This window comes from Sitophilus oryzae, unplaced genomic scaffold, assembly GCF_002938485.1.
Source record: "Sitophilus oryzae breed Bouriz unplaced genomic scaffold, Soryzae_2.0 scaffold_771_pilon_pilon, whole genome shotgun sequence".
Classification (NCBI taxonomy): Eukaryota; Metazoa; Arthropoda; class Insecta; order Coleoptera; family Curculionidae; genus Sitophilus; species Sitophilus oryzae.
This window is the reverse complement of record NW_022147386.1, coordinates 359536-383040: the sequence shown is the minus strand read 5'-3', so window position 1 is coordinate 383040 and position 23505 is coordinate 359536. Positions and strand designations below refer to the sequence as shown.

General features: G+C 32.1%; 2 protein-coding genes and 1 long non-coding RNA gene across 4 annotated transcripts in view; 1 reads left to right on the top strand and 2 right to left on the bottom strand.

Annotated features, from left to right (window-relative positions):
- The window catches only part of LOC115888497 (ionotropic receptor 40a-like), a 35892-nt gene extending 17841 nt beyond the window's left edge, over positions 1 to 18051 (top strand). The window contains exons 7-19 of the mRNA XM_030908248.1: positions 424 to 519; positions 1808 to 1944; positions 2013 to 2178; positions 8485 to 8594; positions 9488 to 9581; positions 11140 to 11298; positions 12101 to 12260; positions 12321 to 12449; positions 12595 to 12695; positions 13995 to 14157; positions 14223 to 14319; positions 16294 to 16535; positions 17394 to 18051. Coding sequence (XP_030764108.1) covers positions 424 to 519; positions 1808 to 1944; positions 2013 to 2178; positions 8485 to 8594; positions 9488 to 9581; positions 11140 to 11298; positions 12101 to 12260; positions 12321 to 12449; positions 12595 to 12695; positions 13995 to 14157; positions 14223 to 14319; positions 16294 to 16535; positions 17394 to 17590 — 1851 coding nt within the window. The 3' untranslated portion in view covers positions 17591 to 18051. The remainder of the gene's footprint in view (positions 1 to 423; positions 520 to 1807; positions 1945 to 2012; positions 2179 to 8484; positions 8595 to 9487; positions 9582 to 11139; positions 11299 to 12100; positions 12261 to 12320; positions 12450 to 12594; positions 12696 to 13994; positions 14158 to 14222; positions 14320 to 16293; positions 16536 to 17393) is intronic.
- On the bottom strand, positions 11855 to 12306 carry LOC115888500. Its single transcript, XR_004051275.1, has 3 exons — positions 12168 to 12306; positions 11974 to 12050; positions 11855 to 11921 (listed from the first exon to the last, which is right to left on the bottom strand). It is a non-coding gene; the product is annotated as an uncharacterized LOC115888500 (long non-coding RNA).
- Positions 18041 to 23505, bottom strand: part of LOC115888499 (serine/arginine-rich splicing factor 11-like) — an 18459-nt gene continuing 12994 nt past the window's right edge. The window contains exons 4-5 of one of the 2 annotated variants that reach the window (XM_030908250.1): positions 22073 to 22276; positions 18041 to 18561 (exon numbers count right to left, since the gene is read on the bottom strand). In XM_030908250.1, the coding sequence (XP_030764110.1) occupies positions 18374 to 18561; positions 22073 to 22276 (392 nt within the window). In that variant the 3' untranslated portion in view covers positions 18041 to 18373. The remainder of the gene's footprint in view (positions 18562 to 22072; positions 22277 to 23505) is intronic. The other variant, XM_030908251.1, reaches the window with a different exon arrangement.

The following is a 23505-nucleotide window of genomic DNA, read 5'->3' as shown; positions in this document are numbered from 1 at the left end:
AATAAATTTTATTTGTCTTTTCAAGGGGTATGGTATGAATTTAAACTTATTTTAATATATCTTATTTTTAACACGACATATTTGTTTAGAAAACTCTTGTAAACTTTTCCTTTGGAGTATAATACATTATTAGCAAGAGAGAGCTAATTCAATATTCAGCCGGATAACTCCAATGGTAGCTGCCATTTCTGCGAATTGTCATGTCCTCTTGATTGCTGAGTGACTTTTGTATTCATAGACGTATAATGTTGTCTAAGCTTGTACTCTTCCCCATATATCAGACATGTCATAGATTTTGAATTTTCAGTGTAAATCGTCTCAAAATATCTTGCTGACTATTAAAGCTGTGTCAAAAACTATAAAAATTGGTCTTAGCTTAGTATATTAATTAATTTTTATGGTTCTTAACTTTATAATTTTCAGTATTATGATACTATAAAATACAATATGGAAAATAACAAGATATCATACACTGTATTCTTTGGATCCCATAAATTTTATGAACACCTTTTAATAGAGGTAAGTAATAACTAAAAAACCGGATTATAAACAAATTGCAGATGAAAAACAATGCAGCAATATTTCTAATATATAATTATAAATAACTCTAATACCATACTTATTTATCTAAAATCATAATGTGCATATCTATATTTTTTGGTCTATACAGTTTGTCTCTTAAATAAGTGCGAGTATTTTAACTGGTAATATATTTTGACTAGTGAACATCTCCAAAATAAAACACTAATTTACCATAATACACCAAAACACTTTATTTTTACACTGGACGCGCGTTTCGCTGACCATGTTAGCATCATCAGCAGATGATTAAAACTAAACTAATATCTACAAATAGATAGGCATGGTAAAATTAGCCAGCGAGTCAAAACCAACTGCTTTGATGAAACTAGGGCAATAGGAACAGAGAACTGGAAGGAATTGGACCATTGTCTTTGTTCATACTATCTTTACATTTATTAATTTTGACGCTTTCATACGAATTTAATTACCAGTAATTTAAGAGTTGTTTAATTAATTTTAAATTATTAATATCTATATAATGTTCTTTATCAACAATATGTTGAGCAACGCAAGCTTTTTCCGGTATACCATATCTCATCTTAACCATATCTACTTTAGATCTAGTTAATAATCTTCTAGTTTGCACAACATATTTCTGATTTCTTACATTCTGGATTCTTATATAAATACCCGACCTTTCCAGTGGAGGTGTTTTATCTTTACGATTACCCAGTAATTGTTGTAATTTATAATTTATTTATTATTAGCACTATACACAAGTTTATAAAAGGCATTCTTAAAAATTATTTTTAAACCACAAGATAGGTACCTAACTCTCTATATAAAAAGGCATTGAAAAATATTTTAGCGTTTCTTTCTCCACTTGAAAAGTAGAATTTGCAGAAATCGCAAACTTATACCTATGTTTTCTAATTTTTTTATCAACTAATGATGGAGAATATCCATATTACATGAACATGAACTAAGAAATTTAAAAGTCATATGTGTAATGAATATATCTTAGTGGTGTTTTTTCTATAGATATCAAATTCCAGGGCAATTATTAGTATTTCTATCACTAATACATCTAGAAATGGCACTCCGTCGTTTATTTAGTACGTATGAATACGGTACTATACCACCTAGTACATTTTTACAATTGTTACTAAACTGAAGGAATTATCAATTACTGCAGATTGTTTTTTTTTTGTCCAAACCAAACCAAACCAAACAAAACAAATAAATACTTAATACTATTGTTTCTACTATTCTAATATTCTTTTAGATCAATAATCGAAATTTTATACGAAGAAACTTAGTTTATATATTTAACTGGGGTAGACAGGCCCTCACTGGTGCGTTTCTTCAGAACATCCATCATGCTATGAGAGTCTTCATTATCACCAATCCAAGAAATGACGCGTTAGTCTCCTATTTATAATTCTATTTAATAAATTTATTTTCTTTCTAGTACTAATATAAATTTTTAGGTTTAGACTGTATTTTAACCAAGCTACATCACATAGAAAACACCATCTGGGTATGGTGAACTGGTGGAATCAGAAGGGTGGACTTTTTACTCATCCAACCTTGCCCAATAAAAAATCAGTTTATAAAGATTTTCATGGAAAAGTGTTAAAAGTTCCAGTTCTACACGTTAGCTTAAAATTTTTATTCAATTCTGGATTAAATTCTAAGTTATACAGGGTGTCTCAATATTCCGTAGATATAGAACTACTGCTTCGTTTTTCCGTTAGAGGACATCAAACTTTAAAAAAATAAACATACTTTTTAAGATATTAAAGAACCGTTGTTCCGATTTGAATGAGATTTTGGATGTCTAAGTGCCTTAAAATTTGACTTTCACAAAAATCAAGAAGAAGTACGTTGAGGGTGAAAACTACCCCCACCCCTACATAAATTTTAGTATAACTATTTTTCGACACCACCAATGACACCGTTTTTCGTAAATGGTCTACATTTTCTGTCTGTTGTAAAAACTGCCACAGCTCATAATTTTTCAAAAAAAAATTTGGAGAATTTTTTTTCAAAGCAGAGCTACAATATGTACAGGGAGTTCCTATATTTTGTAGACATAGAACAACTACGTATTTTTTGAATCAATACAGGTTAATTGCATCCGATTTACTTTTATACAAAAGTGCTTTATTTGTCCGTTAGAGGCCATCAACCAATAATAAACCCGAACGCAAATTAATTTAACATATATTTATTTTTTGAAGATTTTTATGAAGCTTATTGGCAAATATAATTTCTGATACTATCATAAAATTCCATATTTTCGCCAAGTAGATTATTGCCGCTTAATAGATTTTATGCACCTGCATAGATTGATGTGACAAGAAACATTTTTTGGAAGTCACCTTCGGAAAAATAATTCTCAAAAAGTATGCGCGATAGCGTTTTTTTTACAAGAGACAGAAATGTAGTAAATACTAGAAGGACCATTATACGAAAAAATTTGTCATCGATGGAGTCGGAAAATATTTATAATAAAATTTATGCAGGGGCGGTAGTTTTTACCTTTCCCGTACTTTTTCTTGATTTTTGTGAAAGTCAAATTTTAACACGTTGACTGCCCAAATAGTAAATATTTTTTTTGAACATGGGGCCCAATAGTTTTTTTTTAAATGTGTCAAAAATGTTATAAATAACACATAAAATGTTTAATGATAATATTATTTATAGACATTTAGGGTCATAGTTCTGAATGCGATGCACGTGTACAGGGTGTCCCATTTTGGTTGAAATCATAGGATATCTCCGTTATTCGTGAAGATAGAAGGGTGCGGTTTGCACAAACCTGTGCCACTTTTTTGTCAAACGGAAGATGCAGTAAACAAAATTTTCATAGCCCTCTTCGTTTCTGAGCTACAGGATCTTTTCGAAAATTTTACAATTTCGGACAGCCCCCGTATCTCCGTTATTATGGATGATATCGAGAAGGCGAAAACTGATTCTTGTAGAACTTTTTACGTAGAATACCGTAGTGTAGTCTATTTTTCTACAAAAAAAATATTTTTGTAAATATGAACTAAAGTTAAGTTTCTTCAAATGGAATACCCTGTATATTTATAAATTATATGATCCGCCTTGCTATGAGCTTCTCAAAAATATATATCACTCTATATGTATTTTCATTATTTACTGCAGTATTTAAAATATATAATTTTCTTATTAGTAGGCCGTGATAAATAACAAAAAATCAATATGGTATTTACTAAAATAGCCATACACATGACATATTAAAATATTATTTGGAATTGATGTATTTTACTTTTGAACTGTTACCACTGAATCTCTGAATATATTTTTCTTTTTTTTATAACGGGATAGGTTTGCAAATATCTAAAAGTTTGCATTATTAGCTTGCATTATTGTAGCATTTTCCAGGTGTTTTCCGACATTGTATTAGTTGCCATGATATATTTCATATTTCAAAAATCAAGAACGGACAAATCCGGGAATCTGGTGGACCATCATATGGGTCCATTGGTTCCAATTCATTGATTTGAGAAATAATAATTTAACAATGTGCAAAATTCTAATATTTTCGTTGAAAGTTTACTTGTGCGGAGGAGCCCCATCTTGCTGAAAGTATATTAAATTAGCTAAAGGAATATTTAAAAGTTCCGATACGATAGCTTCCAAAATTTACAAATAGCGGTAGAGAGATAAGTTTTCCTAATATATAAGAGTTTTCCTAAAGAAAAAGGCTCTCAAAATAAAACAAGAGACAGATAGCAGTATACTTTTAATAATTCTTTATTTTCTTTTATTATCAATCATGGCCTACTAATAAATATGATCTTTTAATTTTTTTTAAAAATATTGCACTAAATAGTGAAAATAAATATAGAGTGATATATATTTTTGAGAAGCTTATGGCAAGCCAGATCATATAATTTATAAATATACAGGGTGTTCCATTTAAGATACCATAAGTTTAATTCATATCTTTAAAAATATTATTTTCGGAGAATAACAGACTAGACCACTCTATTTCTACGTAAATAGTTCTACAATAAACAGTTTTCACCGTCTCGATACCTTTAACAATAACAGAGATACAAGGGGTGTCCCAAATTGCAAAATGTTCAAAAAGACCCTGTAGCTCAGAAACGAAGAGGGCTATGAAAATTTTGTTTACGGCATCTTCCGTTTGACAAAAAAGTGGCGCAGGTTTGTGCAAATCGCACCCTTCTATCTTCTTCTGTACATCGCGGAGCCTCAGAGACAAAATTTGAATACTGGCGCCATGCGATGCACACGTAGTTCTGAAAATTCATTTGTTTGGTTCTTATTGTATAGTAGTTGTAAGTTTATCTAACCTCATCGTTCGAACAAATGTCCCAAAGAATAGTTTTTATTTCATTTTTTTTTCAGGCATTGATCACCAGGATCATTAGCCATATACAACTCGTTATTGTTAACAATAATGCAATTACAGGGGTCCATCTCAATATCCTCAAGGGATTCAATCTTACAAGGGCAATTCATAAAATCACACTGTCACATACACTTCAAATTGAGTGACAAAAGGATAAAAAACCAAATACAAAAAAATAGACAACAGAAAATAAACAATAATAAAAATAGGTATAATTACGAGAGGGTAATTATTTACATCACAGTATCACAGTTGGATTTGAGTATCACAGACGAGTATCACAGTATATATTAATATCTTTCATAAATTTCAAAACATTTTTAATTTTCTCTTCTTCAGCCAAATTATCACGAATTTCACCACTTATATCGAATCTATTTCTTTCTACCGTATATTGAGGACATTCACATATAATGTGAATTACTGTCAACTCAACATCACAGACTATACACATTGGAGGTATTTCTCTGTTAAGCAGATATGCATGAGTCACCGAAGTATGCCCAATACGAAGACGATTTGGATTGAGACACTTTGGATTTGTCCGCTCGTCCTAGTGCAAGACGTAAGGATGGGGGTTGACGGATCCTGTTTTATTGCGCAAGCTTTGAAGGAGTACCTGCCCACTCATCCTGCCATTCCCTTTCTGTTCTTTTATGCAGTAGATTCATTCATTTTTTATTGTTGCTTATTGTGAACTCTACTACTTTTGCTACTTATCATGTTATTATCGCTTATTTATAATGTTTATTTCCAATTTTTATAGTATTTTTAATAAAAATGTCAACACATTTATCAACTTGTTAACGCAAAAAAAAACAACAGAAATGCATAATAAATGATCGATAGTATATTCTTAAATAACACCCTTTATATTCAATGTAGGCTCGGGTTAATACCAATAGTTTGTTTGCTGGGCCATACCCATTTGTCGCCCATATGCACATCATTACAGCGCGAAGCAACGCTGAGCTACTGGGCTTCGTGTAGAAACCTAAGTACGAAGCACGTATGAGCCGCGGGGCCTATAGCAAAGTTTACTAAAAGTAAACTTTGTCCAGGGACCGGCGCGAAGCACACGCGCCTCGCGAGGTAGTCAACGTGTTTTAGCAAAACATAAATACCCAAAATCTCATTCAAATCGGAACAACGGTTCTTAAAATATCTTAAAAAATATGTTTATTTTTTTAAGTTTGATGTCCTCTAACAGATAAACGAAGGTTGTATAGAGGTAAATTGTGTCTAATGAGCTTATTTTTATTCCAAAAATACGTAGTAGTTCTATGTCCACGGATTATTGGGACATCCTGTATGATTTGATAACTAAGAGTAATTGAGTGTTACATATCAAATTTAATTTAATTATTTTAGTAGTAGAAAAAACTACAGAGATAGACAATTATTATGTTTAAAAGATAAGGTCAATAAAATTTTAATCCAACCTGGATTAATTTTATTAACTTTATCTTACATTTCTTTTTGGTTTTATTATCTTTATCCTGCAGAGGAAGTTATTCCTAAATTATAAAAAAAAATATTGATATAGAACAAAAAATATTTATTTTTAAAATATAATATGCTGACTGCGTTTTGTTAAGTATATTAATTATAGAGTATCTTTTTATTTCCTACTGTATTATTGTAAAACACGCGTTTATACAGGGTCCGGCAATAGTGCGTCGGACATCTGTAGATCCTGGAATAAAAAAACTTAGGAATTTTGTTTTAAGTGCAAACCTAAAGTATGGTATTAGGATGTATTTCAGGATAATAATTTAACTTCTACAGGGTGGTTCAAAAATCTAGGTGGATCGGGATGGTTTTTTTAAATGGAACCTGTATATTATTATAGTTTTGGCTTCCTTTCTGGTCACTTTACATAATCCTAAGATATTTTTAAATATGTTTTGATAGATTCAGAGACATTAATAAAAAAATATATTTTTTAGCCTTTCTTAATAAAATTATTGATAATACAAGAACTGTTCGGAGAATCAAAACTATATTAGCTATTTACTTTAGATGATCTTACTTTGTTATAAATATAGTAATTTTAAATCATACAGGGTGTTCAAAATTTTACGCCAAACTTTATAAAATTTAAAATAATTTTTCTTCGTTTTTTTAATGGAACACCTTTTATATTGTTTTTTTTAATAGATGGAGAAAAAAAAATTAATATTATTTGTATTTAGCGTATTTCAAAATTTTTAACAGCTTCGCAGATACTCGCGGTATTATTTCATATAGCTCTTTCAACGGTAAAATACAAGTGAAAAATCATTGAGTAGCTTTGATAAAAAATTACTGTGAAAAATGCCATATGAAATACAAAACCGTGAATATTTGCGAAACCGTTAAACATTTTGAAATATTCTAAATACAAAAATGTAAATTAAAAAATACATTTTTTAATATTCCATCTATTAAAGAAAAAATAATATACAGGGTGTTCCATTTAAAAAAAAACAAAGATAATTTATGCAGAAAGTTTGGTGTAGAATTTTGAATACTCTGTATGATTTAAAATTACGATATTATATAGCAAAGTAAGTAGACCATCTAAAGTAAATGCTTAATATATTTTTGATTTCAGGACAGTTCATGTATTTTTAATAATGTGTTTAAGAAAGGCTAAAAAATATATGTTTGTTATTTATTTATTAATATCTCTGAAACTACTGAAATATATTTACTCATATTTTAGGATTATATAAAGCGATCTGAAAGGAAGCAAAAAATTAAATATTTAAAAAATCGTCCCGATCCACTCACACTTTTTTGAGCCACTCTGTAGAAGTTTCTTTTCTCCAGACCTACCACCTCTTGAAACACGTGTACTTTTTTAAGAGAATCTTTCTATTTCGATAATAATTATCAGAGAATGTTTATTGTTGGTAATTAAATATAAACAAATAAATACATTTATTGTTTTAGATCAATAATCCTAATTTTATACGAAGAAACTTAGTTAAAATATTTTCCTGAAATACATCCTAGCACATACTTTTTAAAATTATATAAGGTTTTACAGCAAGTCCAGTGATTTATTTTATACCGGGCTATACCAACAAATTCTTTTCATACTGTCCTGATGATTTTTTGGTATCAGCGGTTTTGTAGCCTGGTTAGATTTCTCCATAACTTCTTTCGGAATCATATTTTCAGTACTTATCGACTCCATTTTATCAGCTTTTTTAAAATAAGTGAATTCCTTTTATAGCAAAGAATTTTAAGTGACTCGACTTTGACCATAGATGAAAGAAAATAACCATTACTTTGACGTAAATAAAATTAGAACAATTACGTTAGTAAATACAATAATAGTATTCAAAACATACATAACCGGATTAAAAAATAATCAATTATTTATAAACATAGGTTTTACCCAAATAGGATGAAATAAAACGTTGTACGTCATTTGTCCGCAATTAACTTATACAATATTCATTTTAAAATTCTGTATTATGTAATACTTATTGCGAAATAAACATCTCACTCACATTGCAAAAGTTAATTCACCGGACTTTTAATGTAAATATCTATTACAGAAACCTCCATGGCATTTCGTAAAATATTACGAAACAAACCACACGTTCAAAGTGCTTGGTGGAAGAGATGATAGAATTCTTTCTTTGCTATCGAAGAAACTAAATTTCAAGTAAATAGATTAAATAACAAATATGTTACATAAAACTCTACCGGGTGCGTCTCGAAAGTGGCTCACCCCCTATAACTTTTTTATTTTTTCAGATAAAAAAACGAGATTTGGTATGTTAGTATATGACATAAATTAGGATTGATTGGTGGTTTCAATTGTTATTGGTCACTTCCTGTTTCACCGGAAATGACTACAACTTTTGATTCTTAAATGGCACCCTCCGTATTTTTTTACTTTATTCAATAGAAAATGACATTCTGAATAGAATGACATATCATGCCAACTTTTGACATTCTCGCTTAATACAAAATTTTATTTTAAAATTCAATCTAGAGTGCCATGGCTATATTAAAAACAATAATTCTTCATCAAGGAGCCTTGGAAAAATAGATTTGATCGTCTAATGTTTTTAGTGTCTTGTCCTGGCCAGTTAGAAAATGCTCAAATCGTATTTTTAATCATATTTCAATTTTTTCAAATAGAACGAGGGTGGCTCATTAGCATATTTGGAAAAAGCATTTTTTTACGAATAATTTGATACCACACACTTGGTATTTTGAGTCAAATTTTCGTTACGAACCGTAAGTTATAATTTCAAATAAACCATATGCGAAAATGTCAAAAGTTGACATATGATATGTCATTCTATTCAGAGTGACATTTTGTATCGAATAAAGTAAAAATATACCGGGGGTGTTATTTAAAAATCAAAAGTTGTAGTCATTTCCCGTGAAACCGGAAGTGACCGAAAACAACTGAATACGTCAATCAATCCTTACTTATGTCATATACTAATATACCAAATCTCGTTTTTTTTAACTAAAAAAATGAAAAAGTTATAGGGGTGAGCAACTTTTGAGACTCACCCGGTATAGTTATTATATTTTTACTAGGTATCATTATTTTGATCCACCTCAACGCATCCAAGGATCGCCCATATCCGAAAATGGTACATTCAACGGCGTTATGGGCCTAATGTTGCAAAGAGTATGTCAATTTTCTATCCAGTCAACTACTACAATTATTTTAGTTTTTTTTATTCTTTGTGACCCCAATTTTGTAGTTTGATACAGTTGTTTAGTTGGTTATAGGCCAGTAAAATGGAGACTTTAAAGTTCTTATTATAGATTTCTATTTTGTCAACGTTTCAATTAATATAGTACATGGTGTCCCAGAAATAAGTACAGATATTTTAGCTGGTAGTATATATTTCGACCCCAGAAACACGCCTTTTTTGGGGGAAACATTTCTTTGAAAATTTGAAACAAAAGAAAGCCAAGAAAAGATCAAGTGGTTCTCAAAATTTATACAAAAAATATTATTTTTTGGAAATTTTCAAAGTAAAGTAGGTAACTCGATTATTTTGGACTTTATTAGTTATTTGAAACAGTAAAGAGAAAATATGTTTCTTTTATCGAGATCTATCACCCCTTAAAATATCTGCACTTATTTCTGGGACACCCTGTATACTATTCATAAGGACCCTAAAAATTAATTTTAAGCAAATAATTATATATAATTAAAATAGGTATAAATAAGAGAAGAACATAACACAAAACATGATTAAAATATTAGTTTGGTGTAGATAGTCAGAAAAATTGCTTTCACATTTGTTTTCGAAAAACAATCTTCTTATACAGTAATATACAGAAAATCACACTATACAAATTTTTTTTATTATAAAACATGTTAAAACAAAAAAGCACCATAATTAAAACATACCAAAATAGAAATGTTTCTCAATGCACGACAAATCAGATGCAAAATACTGTTTACAGGTTAATAGGTACTTGTAGAATACAGAATGCTTTAGGAGGGGGATTAATCACAGCGACCTTACAGATCTCTATTGCGTGTTCCCCTTTCTTGAGTTATAACGAGTTATGATTCATCATAGAGTCTCAGGGCTTTGAGAAAAGCCAGTATCTGAGACGGCTCCACAGAGACCAGCTCACCATCTCCCACATCAGCCGTACTAAAATTTATGGCACGAACGGTTGTTGTCTCGGCGCACTAAGTGATGAGGTGTTCTGGTGTTTTACTATTTTTCCCACAGAATCTGCATTCGCCGTTGTTTCTCAGCTTTAATCTCGTGAGGTTTTGGTTGAGGACCATACTCACTACTCGCTGATTCGGTTAGTCAATGCGGTTTGTCGATACAATTTGTTGGTTCGTTTGGAAATTTTTTCATATTTCTTTTGATGGTTCGCTCAAAAACCGACATTCCGCCGAATCGCCGCTTACACGAACCGAATCGGCAATTATAGTAAATATGGGACTTATTATGGGAACATTAACACTACTTGAAACACGACCATACAACAAAACTCACATAAAAACTTTTTGTATTATAATTGAATTGAGTATAACAATTTTTCAATCAGTCAGATGCTGGCAAAACTAAAAAATTAAAATTTTCCATTAATCGAGACGTTGAGAAAATACAAATCTAAGAACTCTTTTTTACTGGAAGAAATGTTTACTGGCCTATAACTAACTAAACAACTGTATCAAATTACATTTTTATTGGTATGAAACATTCTAGGAAGCAGATCTTTTTATTGGAGACGTAGGTATCACCTACGAAAGATCTCATGCCGTTGAATTTTCCTTCATCACATTGGCAGATAGCGGAGCTTTTGTAACACATGCCCCAAGCAGACTCAATGAGGCATTGGCTTTGTTAAGACCCTTTCAATGGCAGGTTAATATTAGCAAATTAGTATACATTAAACAGAAACTTCAAAACAATTATGCATGGAATTTTACGCTATTCGAAGAATCCTACGTAGACTTAAGATGTTCAAGTTAAATGTGATGGATAGGGTTTCCATACAAAGTTTTGACAAGATCTGGACCTCGTCGAAAAATAATTTATGAATTTATTTATGTAAGGTCTGTCTAACGATAAAATGTCTAACAGTGAGAGTTGTTGTCTGTCATTTTAATTTACAGGTAAATGGTATTTTCAATCATTGTTTGGATATCGTCTGACGATATTCTTCCCTGACTCTTCTGACTCGGTAGACACACAGACAGACTTTACTTTAAAGGTAAAAGACAGTTGGAAGAGTGTTAAGTAGGTATACCCTTTTGCCTTTGTGAGCAATACTAATATTTATACTGCATACGTTTTTAATACAGTTAGCAGAGACGATTTCGACAACGACATTCAAAAAATTACATAAAATACCATTTCCTTGTGAATTAAAATGACAGACAAAACGCAATCGATCGTTGGACAGACTTATATTCACGAAGCGCACATGATCATAATAAGATAATGTCAAACAAATCACAATTCACATCCACCATACACGAGTGCACCTAAAACGAAAACATTTACATACTATAATCAACACAGTTAAGTTGTTTTTACGGTTTGATTTTTCGGACATTTTTTCAAATTCCGGACCAACACGGACACCTTAAAAACCCGGAACTGCCCGGGTAAATCTGAAATGGAAACCCTAAATAAAATATGTTAAAATCTGTTGTTATTTTAGGTATGGCCTGCTATCGGAGTAACATTTATTATAGTAGGTCCTTTTCTATACGCGTTGATCGCTTTACCTAACTTATGGCAACCCAGGTTTAGAGTTAGATCTCATGCCAGACTATTCTTCGACTGTACATGGTTTACCGTAACAATATTGTTGAAACAAAGTATAAATCCACATTAATTTAACATTTAAAATGCTCTAACCAAGAAAATATTTGTTTCAGCTGGTCGAGAACCAAGTTCTACAATCAAAGCGAGATTTTTTATTAGTCTGCTGTCAATTTCGGCGACTTACGTTATTACTGACATGTATTCGGCCAACTTGACTTCCTTACTAGCTCGACCTGGCAGAGGTAAGAAATTATTTAAGTCGAATATCAGAAATTAGAACCTGATAATGAAATTTAGAAAATTGGTCTTATTAAGTATATAAATTTTAAAGTCTCCTTCCTAATAAACCAACATTTATCCAGCTATTTAAAATATTCTTTTCTTTAGAAAAAGCTATAAATAATTTATATCAACTTCGAGATGTTATGTCCACTGCAGACTACCATTTATATGTCGAAAGGCATAGTCCTTCTTTTTCTTTATTAGAGGTAAGTGAAACTTAGGCCATTTAGGGTTATAACTTATAAAACATATTCTTTTATTTTAAATTGCATCGTAAAGCATACCTTTACATAGGTACTTGATTTCAGTCCGGTAAAATATTGTACAGTAGTAAATCCGGTAATATTTTTTAACGGGCTAAGCGTGTAAATTGTTTCTTTGTAAATGATTTTTTGGTATCAACAGCCCTGTAGCAAATAAATGATGACAATTATTTATTTCATAATGTTTGGATAAAACCGAGGATAAAACCTATGGTTTTAAATAATTGAGCATTTTTTAATCCCTTTATACCGGGTGTGTTTCAAAAGTGTCTCACCTCTTAACTAATGTTTATTTTTTCAGATAAAAAACCGAGATTTGGTTTCAGTATATGACATAAATTAGGATTGATTGACGTATTCAATTGTTTTTGCTCACTTTTAATGCCAATTAAAAGTTGTCTCTTGATATTTTGTCGATTTCAGTCTCATTGATAAGATAAACGCAGTTTTATTAATTTGCCTTTAAACAAGTTTAATAGAGACCTTTAAATTTTTTCATTAACTAACCAAAGTGTTAAATAAGTACTTATTGATTTCCCATCAAAATATATGAAAAAAGTTCCTATAAATATGGGTGCGAAAACGCATAGTTTTAAAGCTAGACAAGATATTAAAACTTATAAAAGGTCTATTTTTGAAATTATCTTAAATATCATTATTTTTTTCTGATTTGCTGTAGGTGGCACTAAACATCAGTGTTACAAATTGTAATATAGTAAAATAGATGAAATAAATATTTTACTAAATCATAATTTTCTTTTTAATTTAATTAATTGTAATTAATAAAATTGCGTTTATCTCCTCAGCGAGATCGAAATCGACAAAATATCAAGATACAACTTTTAATCGGCTTTAAACGGCCTATTTAATTTTTCTAACAAGAGAAAAGAAAGTCAGTAGCGCACATGTTTAAAAAAAATATTCCAGTGATAACGCATATGCACGTCTCTGGTGGATATGTTGACACTTTTTAGCATTAAAATATGTCGCACTATAGTAATTTTTACCCTGAAAAGTTCATTCGAATCGCTAAAGGCACTTGGAAGAAAATTATAATAAATCGAAAGAAAATGAATATTTAACTTCTTGCAGCTACGAAATAAAGTAGAATCGGACCTATGTTGATATGAAAAATATATCTTATTTTTACGTGAGGGATCCTCCCATCATGAGAGATGGCACATGTTTTTTGAAACACCCTGTAGACTTGGTTTTCTTATGATGACATTTATTTTCTGCTAGAACGGTACAGGAATTTATGGCGAAATCTGGAACATCATGGAACGAAAACAAGAAAAATATGTCGTGGAGTCGGTAGAAGAAGGAGTTAAACTAGTGAAAGATAGAAAAGATGTCGCTGTGATGGCGGGCAGGGAAACGTTATTTTTCGACATTCAACGTTTTGGTGTGTTTTTCCAGTCAACGTAGATTATTTAGTTAGGTATATTCATTAAACTCTGATATTTTTAGGTTCAGATAATTTTCATCTCAGTAAAAAACTAAACACGGCATATTCAGCTGTAGCTTTACAACTAGGGTGCCCTTACATTGAAGAAATTAATAAAATGTAAGTATTATTTGAAGATGATAGACGCTATTGTATGTTGTCAGAGTAATTTATTGCCCTTAGCAAATTTCTATTGATGATTATAAATCAAGACAATTATTATATTTAGTATATCAAATGGGATTAAGTAGGTTAGATGTTCTAAATATACAGTGTGGCTTTTTAAGAATAAGTCTGACTAATTTATTACCCTTAGCAATTTTTTATTTTGGAGATTATAAATCAAGGATATTATACTTAATATGACAAATGGATTAAGTGAATTAGATATGCCAAATACCGGGTGCGCCTCAAAAGTGGCTCGCACCTCTATAATTTTTTTATTTTTTCAGATAAAAAAAATCGAGATTTGGTATGTTAGTATATGACATAAAATAAGATTGATTGACGTATTCCATTGTTTTCGGTCACTTTCTTTTTCACCGGAAAGGACTACAACTTTTCGTTTTTAAATGATACCCCTGGTATTAATATAAAGAAAACAAGGTATGATATTGCGCAGGTTGGTCGCTACGTCACAGGTGATAACAGAGGCGTTATTGGTCAGCACGTTCCGCGCGCCAATTCAAACCGTCGAGATATTGTAATGAACCTGTTTTTATATAACCGTCATTGAACTATCGCTAAGCAAGTTGCTAAATTAAAATGTGGAGCAGTGCGTGAAGAGTCAGCTAGGAAGCGAGAGACCGGAGTTCGAATCTCGGCCGGGGCATAACTTTTTTATTTATTTTTTAAATACTGTTGTATTCTATACTTTATTTGTAGTATAAAAAAAGAACTATATTTATTCTGTTATTTTTTAATCTCCATTATTAATATAAATTGATTGTTGGTACAATACCTCATTTAATATAAAATAATATTCTACTTTTTGAAATGTATCGGGCCCTAATTGTACCTAACAGTAATATATTTTTACAGTGATATACCATATTGCAAACTATTTAATATTTCAGTCACTTAAAAAGTTAATTTGTATTGAACAATTGCCTACCATTATAGGAAATGTGATCTATAATCGTTTATGAGCATATTCTGGGTATGCAAATACTTCCTCTAAATTTTGGGTTTCGTTCAACCGATTTATTCTCAAAACCTTAAACATCTACACATAAAAAAAAGCACAGGTCACTAATTATAATAAACTTCACCCTTGGAATTACTTCTATTACAATTACAATACATTCATCTGTATTGGCATTTCCTACTTTTAGATGGGAAACAATCAACTTCCCAACATTTTTTAAATGATGTAACAATTCCTCTTGTGGTTACTTTTCCATAGATATTTTTTGCACCATGATAATATATCATATGTCAAATTTTGTCATTTTCACATAATATGGTTTACTTAAAACTGTAACATGCCGTTTATAACGACAATTTGATGCGAAATACCAAATGTGTGGTACCAAATTATAAAAAAAATGCTTTTTCCAAATATGCTAATGTACCCTTGCTCCATTTGAAAAAATTGAGATATGATTAAAAATACAATCTGGGCGTCTTTTGACCGGCTAGGACAAGACCCGAAAAACATTAGACGATCAAATCTATTTTTCCAAGCCTCCTTGATTAGAAATTAGTGTTTTGAACACAGTCGTGGCACTCTAGATTGAAATTTAGAATAAGATTTTTTAAGCCACAATGTCAAAAGTTGACATATGATATGTCATTTTATTTGGTATCATTTTTTATCGAATAAAGTAAAAATATATCGAAGTTGCCATTTAAAAATCAAAAGTTGCCGTCATTTCCGGTGAAACAGGAAGTGACCAAAAACAATTGAATACGTCAATCAATCCTAATTTATGTCATATACATACCAAATCTCAATATCTCGTTTTTTTATCTGAAAAAATAAAAAAGTTATAGAAGCGAGCCACTTTGGAGACGCACCCTCGGTTTCTATGTATTCAGTCTGATTGATGTAGAAGATATAAACACAGGATAATTTATAATACATATTTTTAGACTAATGGCAATCTTTGAAGCTGGAATTATTACCAAAATGACGGAAAATGAGTACGAAAAATTGGGTAGGCAAAAAAAAGTTGCAGCGCCCGTAACTGAAGGTACTACTACAGTACAAGCTGGCAAAAAAGAGACTAAAAGGATTGTTAAAGCGAGTGAAAATAACGAGAAACTAAAACCAATCAGCTTGAAAATGCTTCAGGGCAGCTTCTACTTATTATTAATTGGACATTTGTTTTCCGGTAAAAGTATATTTACTCTAAACTTAAATATAAAGATTAATAATAATTAAAAATATAAAGATTAAAAAAATGGTGCCGATGACAGGTCATACTAATATGTTAATAAAAAGTTGGTAGGCAGTTCTTTTAGTTTCAAAGTAAAGAAATTTTTCCAATTTTTTTATCTCAAAAACTCCGACTTTGATTTTGATGTTATTACAAATTTTGTTGCAAATATTATTCCTAATCTTAAATTGAAACCGCGTTTCGCTAGCTACTGTAATTTTGGAGTGATGATTTTTTTAAATTTTTAACCCCCTCCCATACCCCCTTACCAACCCTCCGCCCCCACCAACAACTAGATTCGTCAGATTCTCTGGTGCCACAGTATTTTTGTGCCAAATTTGGTTAAAATCGGTTTAGCGGTTTTTGAGTTATCGTATTACAGACAAACGGACAGACGGACAGATATACAGACAGACACCATAAAAATATTTTATATTTAGGTAATTTATGACCCAAATGACTCATTTTGAGTGAAATTAAAAAAACTTTTTTTTGTCGATCTTAATAGCCTGCCATACCTGTTGGTATGGTCGGCTAACTAAATATTAATATGAAATACCATACCATCAAAAATAAATGGAAAAAAGACAGGTATCATTTTATATATAAAATTAGCTACATGGAGAATGTCTTGATTATTGGTCGATGATTGACGTCATTTTCATGCCAAATTAAGGTCGATCTTTTTCGATCATATACAGTTAATGAAACAAAGTGAATTGAACAGGAACGATTTCTAATATTATATTTCCTACTCTCCTACAATATGAAGAATATCCATATTTTCATTAAAGTACTCGTATATTCTTTTAGGTTTGGTCTTGATAGCGGAGATACTTTTCAAGAAGCAATATGGCAAACTGAAACGAAAGAAGAAGAAAAATGTAATGCTTCAAAAATGCATAAAAAGAATCAGATTCAATCTACGCAACTTTAAAATGAGAATTATAAGAGCATTTAATAATTTTATGCACGACGCCTTTACACAAACTCTAGAATATATTGAGTAACTGGCCACTTATTATTATTTGTTTCATCATTATTTTAGAATTATTTCTAATATATCAAATATAAAGGTGAGTCTTAAATAAGCGCAAATATTTTCAGGGGTGGTAGATCTCGATAAAAGAAACATATTTTCTCTACCGTTTTTCAAAGAAGTCAAAAATAACCGAGTTATTTAAGTTCGAAAATTTAAAAAAAAAATCTTTTTTTTTTGAAAAAAATTTGAGAGCCACTGAATTTTTTCTGTAATTTGATCTTCTAATTTTAATCTACTACCGATGTTGTCACGTTTTTAAGATATATTTTTTAACTGAAAATTTAACAATTTCTCCCAAATATTTGTATTGCAAAGGCACGCTTCTTGTTTAATGGTGTTTGAAGTTGTATTGTTGTTGTATTTAGAAGAAATAATTACTAACTCTGTCACTTGAAGAAAATAAATAAAACAACTTGAATATGATGTAAATATATATTGTGTAAATGTTTTATTTCAAGAATGTTTAACAAAATAGTATTTAATAATCAGCTAATCCTTATATTTTTTTGGGAAATTTTTAGTCTTTTAAGCTGTTAAGTTTTTGTTCTGCTTCCGCTGGTAATATTTCTTGCAGGAATATAAATATTATTTGATAAAAATTAAAAAGACATATCATTTTTTTTTAATTATTTTACGTGATAGATAAACATTATTTTGCTAAAAAATTCCTGTACACAAGACAGTTGGTTGGACAAATAATTTCCACCAGACGCTATCACAAGACATCACGAACTGTAGTCCATCAGACGATTTAGTTTAAATAAGAATCGTGATAGTAATCATCCCTTGACATGCACCTGTTTAGATCATCTTCCTGCTTGATGTTGCACAAGCACTCTGGATTCCCACAGTCGATATCATCTTCCTCTTGTGCTTGATTGCGGTCCTGACTATGGCTGCTCTGGTGATTCTGGCTATTGCCAGATTTGGAATGGAAATCTGCAATAAAATTTATCAATTACATATTCCAGTGATAATTTATTATCTTAAACGCAGGGCCTATTTTTCATCTAGTCGGGCTCTAAGGCCCAAGCAAAAATTCGAGCCCTCTTTTCCAATAAAATTCAAAAATTCTCTTGTTAGTTTGGGTTAAAAAATAACAATAAACAATTATTTCTATTTTTATTCTTTTAATAATTTTAAAAAATAAATAAACATTATTGTATTCAACAAAATAAATAATGAAAAAAAAACGATTAATTCTAATTTTAAAAAATAAATATTTTTTTAATAATAATAAATTTTCATTTGAAATTATGAATATTTTACAACCTGTAACGGGCCACCCAGACCACCGGGCTCAAGGCCCGGGCCTTATGGGCCTTATGGTAAAATAGGCCCTGCTTCGGGGCCGTTTCAAACGGCCTCGAAGTACAGTAAATGAAGGTTGAAACTAGACCTGTTCGGTGTTGAGATTTGAACACCGGTGTTAGGTGTTGATGACCCCCGGTGTTTCAGTCGGTGAACTGGTGTCAACACCGACACCGGTGTTTATCTCAACACCGGTGTGCATTTCAGCACCGGTGTTCATCTACAACACCGGTGTTGATCTCGACACCGGTGTTCATTGCGATACCGGTGTTGAGATAAACAACACTGTCGATGTCGATGGTGCCGTTTGTTTTTTTTTTGTTTTTTTAATGTAATATTTTTTAGTTTATTTTACAGCTACGAATTTTTGTTTATGTTTTGTTTTTTTTTCTGTTTTTTTTTGATTAAACAATTTTTTACTTTATAATTGTTTATCTGACACTTCCACTTTATTTTAGTGATTAGTCTGGCAAAAAAAATATATTTAAATTTGAAAGCATTAAGTTATGTCAGTGCGCTTTAATAAACGATAAAAATAAGCATCGATACGACATTATTATTGTCAGATTTATTATGAACTTATTAATTAAGACGATTTCTTCTTTAACCCATTTACCAAACACCGGTGTCTATATCAATACCGGTGTCGAGATAAACACCGGTGTTGTAGATGAACACCGGTATCTAAATGAACACCGGTGTCGGTGTCAACACCGGTGTCGTTGCCAACACCGGTGTCAGCCCAACACCGGTGTTAAAAAGGTATTCCACCGGAACAGGCCTAGTTGAAACCACGGTTTAATTTGCCGACCGGGACTTTTCAGGCGGATTGTGTATATGTACCTTTTGGGTAGTAGTTTTAGGGAAAAATTGTAACACCGTGCTCGGCCAGCTTTGGTCGAAAAAATGGCCCCAAATGGCCTAAAAATCAGTTTTTCGCAAATATCTGCTAAAATATGCAATTCATGAATATTTCTTAGAATAAAAAATGAAGCTTAGTCACCTACAAAAATGGCCCTTGTAATTTTTTGCGTAGAATTAGTAGTTTTAGAAATATTCCGTCTCGAAAATACCTGAATCTTCTTTCCAAGTCTTAACAAATTGTTTAATAACTCGGCTAAAATTTAATATTTTTTGATGATTCAAAGTTCATTTAAAAGGTAGAATCAACAGCTATCACATTATGGAACTTGCTTGAATTTTGTGATATTTTATGATAATACAAATAATAATAAACGACAAAATTAACGACTTAACAAGCTTAGCAGATGAACAGCAAGTTTTCAGATCAGGCAGATCATGCACAGACGCGGTTTTTGTCATAAGACAGATAACAGAAAAATCAATCGAATAAAACAAACCAACGTATGTGTGTTTTATTGATTTAGAAAAAGCGTTCGACCGTGTGCAGCTAAGTGACGTTGTACACCTTCTTTACAATAGGCGAATCCCACACAACCTCGTTAAAACCATAAAAAAACATATATGAAGCGAACCAAATACATGCAAAAATTAACAGGGTCCTGGCCGAACCAATAAATGTAGGCCGTGGTGTCCGACAAGGTGACTTCCTGACCCTTCTTCTTTTCAACATCATTATGTACGAAATAATAAGAAATGTGCGTTTACCGAAGGATCTACAGCAGAAAACTAAATGCATGACGACATCAAAAGTACCACTAAAATGCAAACTGGAAGTCGAAGGCAATGTTATCCAGCAAGAAATGAAGTTCAAGTATCTAGGTATAGAAATATCAGGATATGGTGATGTAGAGGCGGAGGTGCGAGAACGGACAACGAAGGCAACTAGAATAGCAAGATGCTTGAATGACACAATATGGCGAAATAAAAACATTGAGGTGGAAACTAAAGCGAGAATTTACAAGGCAACGGTACGACGAACAACGACATACACTGCAGAAACTCGAACTGATACAGCAAAAACTAAACAACTATTAGAGACAACCGAAATGAGAGTACTACGCAGAATAGCTGAAAAGACGCTTCTGGACAGGGAGAGAAATGAAAACATAAGAAGAGCATGCATGCGGTGGAAAACGTAAATGAGTGGGTTCTCAACAGAAAGGAAGAATGGAACGAGCATATCAGCAGAATGGAAAACAGAAGCATAGTGAGAGTTGCACGCGACAAATCACCGCTAAGTCGCAGAAGCTTAGGACGTCCACGAAAACGATTGAGCGACAACTTGTCAGTCTGACCGGTAGAGACGACGAAACCAAACAAGCGATTCGCCTAGTATGAAGAAGAAGAAAAATATAAAAAATTTGTCAAATCTATTTTCTGCGTTTGTCCTTAGAAGTTCTCTCTTTAAGCAACTCAAATTTGAAGTATTTGTTTAATCGCATTTTAATAAAAATCAACTATTCGTGTCTTTTCCGCCTTTTTGGAATTTCCGGAAAGTGTAAACAAAAGAAAATTATAAAATTACGAATAGTCGAATTGGTTTCCTTTTACGAAAAACTTTACAGATAAAGGTGTCAGGATCATTTTTTTACCTAAGAACCAAATCTTCCATTTAGCCGATCATGAAAATAATCTACATTCCATCTTTCGGCCAATATTAGCGAAAAACCCGTTCTTTGTCTCTTTAGGGTCGTTTTTAACCTTTTTCCTGGGACTTTACGAAAAAAAGTGTCAGGACCTTTTTTTTTGTAGATAATAACCATAGATAATAACCTAAGCTTCATTTTTTATTCCGAGAAAATTTCTGCAAATTGCATATTTTGGCAAATATTTGCGAAAAATTGATTTTTAGCCATTTGGGGCCTAGCACTGTGTTACAATTTTTTCCCTGAAAACTACTCTCCAAAAGGTACACAATCCGCTTAAAAAACCGACGAATTACGCCGAGACTTTCTTGTCGTGTCCTTATTTACTGAACTACTCTACATTATACCCGCGCGAAGTAAGCCGAAATAGGTCAAGGTTTAATAGTGAAGAGGGCTATTTCGTGTTTAATCGTCTAACTTTGTCTTGTCTCGGCTTATTTTTATTAGACAAGGAAACACGAAATAAGCGCCTTTTCTAATCGACTTTGACCTATTTCGGCTTACTTCGCGAGTAGTGTAAAGTAGGTACGTTTTAGAATATTTAATGTGCCATTTGTATTACTGCTGACCTATTTTTTCCTGGTCTGACTTTCGCTTCTCGGGAACGATATTGGGAGGAGATTCCTTCTTCTCGTTCTTGGCAGACTCGGACGAGCTGCTGCTGACCTCCTTGGCCTCGGCATGTCTTCGGCCTCTTCTACCCCTCCTGCGGCCCTTCCTGCCACGCCTTCTTCGCCTCCTGCGTCTACCCCTGTCCATCGGTTCCGTATTATCTAAATAAATAAAAAATAAGAATATTAGGTATACGGGAGTTGGCTTGTTTGTGTGTGTGTAATTAAAACGATGCAAATTGCACTATCAAGGAAGAGGCAATACTGAATATGCAACCCTTGTAGAATGATTGGAAGAGGAGTTAATCACCGCGACCTTAGAAATCTATTGGGTGTTTCGTTTTCTTGAATTATAACGGGCTTTAACAAAAGCCAGTATCTGAGACGGCTTCGTAGAGGCCAGCTCTTCATCTCCGATATCAGCCGTACCTATGGTTTCCATACGTCCGGATTTACCCTAACATACCCGGACTTTTAAAGTGTCCGGGGCGGTCCGGTCCGGATTTGGAAAAGCGTCCGGGAAATCTGACCGCAAAAACAATTTAACTTAGCAAAATATTTTACCAGTTACAGTTGAATTAATTTCACAGTTACTTTATCGAATATTTTAGTTTCTGCGATGCTACTAGAAGCTCTAATTAACCGACGCATGTTCGAAAGTACCCATTTCTATACTTTGGCGCTAATTTTTTTCGCTTTTGGTCCATTCCTGGAAAGTGAATGTTTTTTTGGTTTATATTTTGTTGATTCCGGGGCTATATTATTTGCGTCCTGTAAAAGTTCATAAACACATTTATAGTTTCTTTTTTGCGACGTCCGGATTTTGTTTCGATTTCAGAGTTCATTTGACGGGATTTTGTTCGGATTTCTGAGTTCACTTGTCCGCAATTTTCAAATGTTTTTATGGAAACCTTAGCCGTACCAAAGTTTATGGCACGAACGGTAGTCGTCTCGGCGCACTCAGTGATAAGGTATTCTGGTGTTTCCCCATTCTGACCACAGAATCTGCATTCGCCGATTTTTTAACTTCATTCTACTGAGGTAGAGAGTGTGTCCAGTTAAAAACACCGTGACAATCAGAACATTATTCTTACTTAAATCAAGGAAAATCATTTTTTCTCGGTCCTAAGTTCTGAGAAATTTCTTCGAGTGTTGATATACTTAACATACCGTTGGAGAATTCCCATTCGATGTTACAAATGGAGTCTTCCAGGTTCTTGAGTTCCGCTTTAAGTCGGTTTCCACTTGCAAAGTTGAACGGTTCTGGTACAGTTAGTGGAATGTTCACTCCTTTTCTCGCGAAATCGCTTGCTTTTTCATTGCCTTTTATTCCTTGGTGAGTTGGTGAGCTGGCGAGCTTGGTGAGCTGGCACCCAGAGTAGGAGGACTTT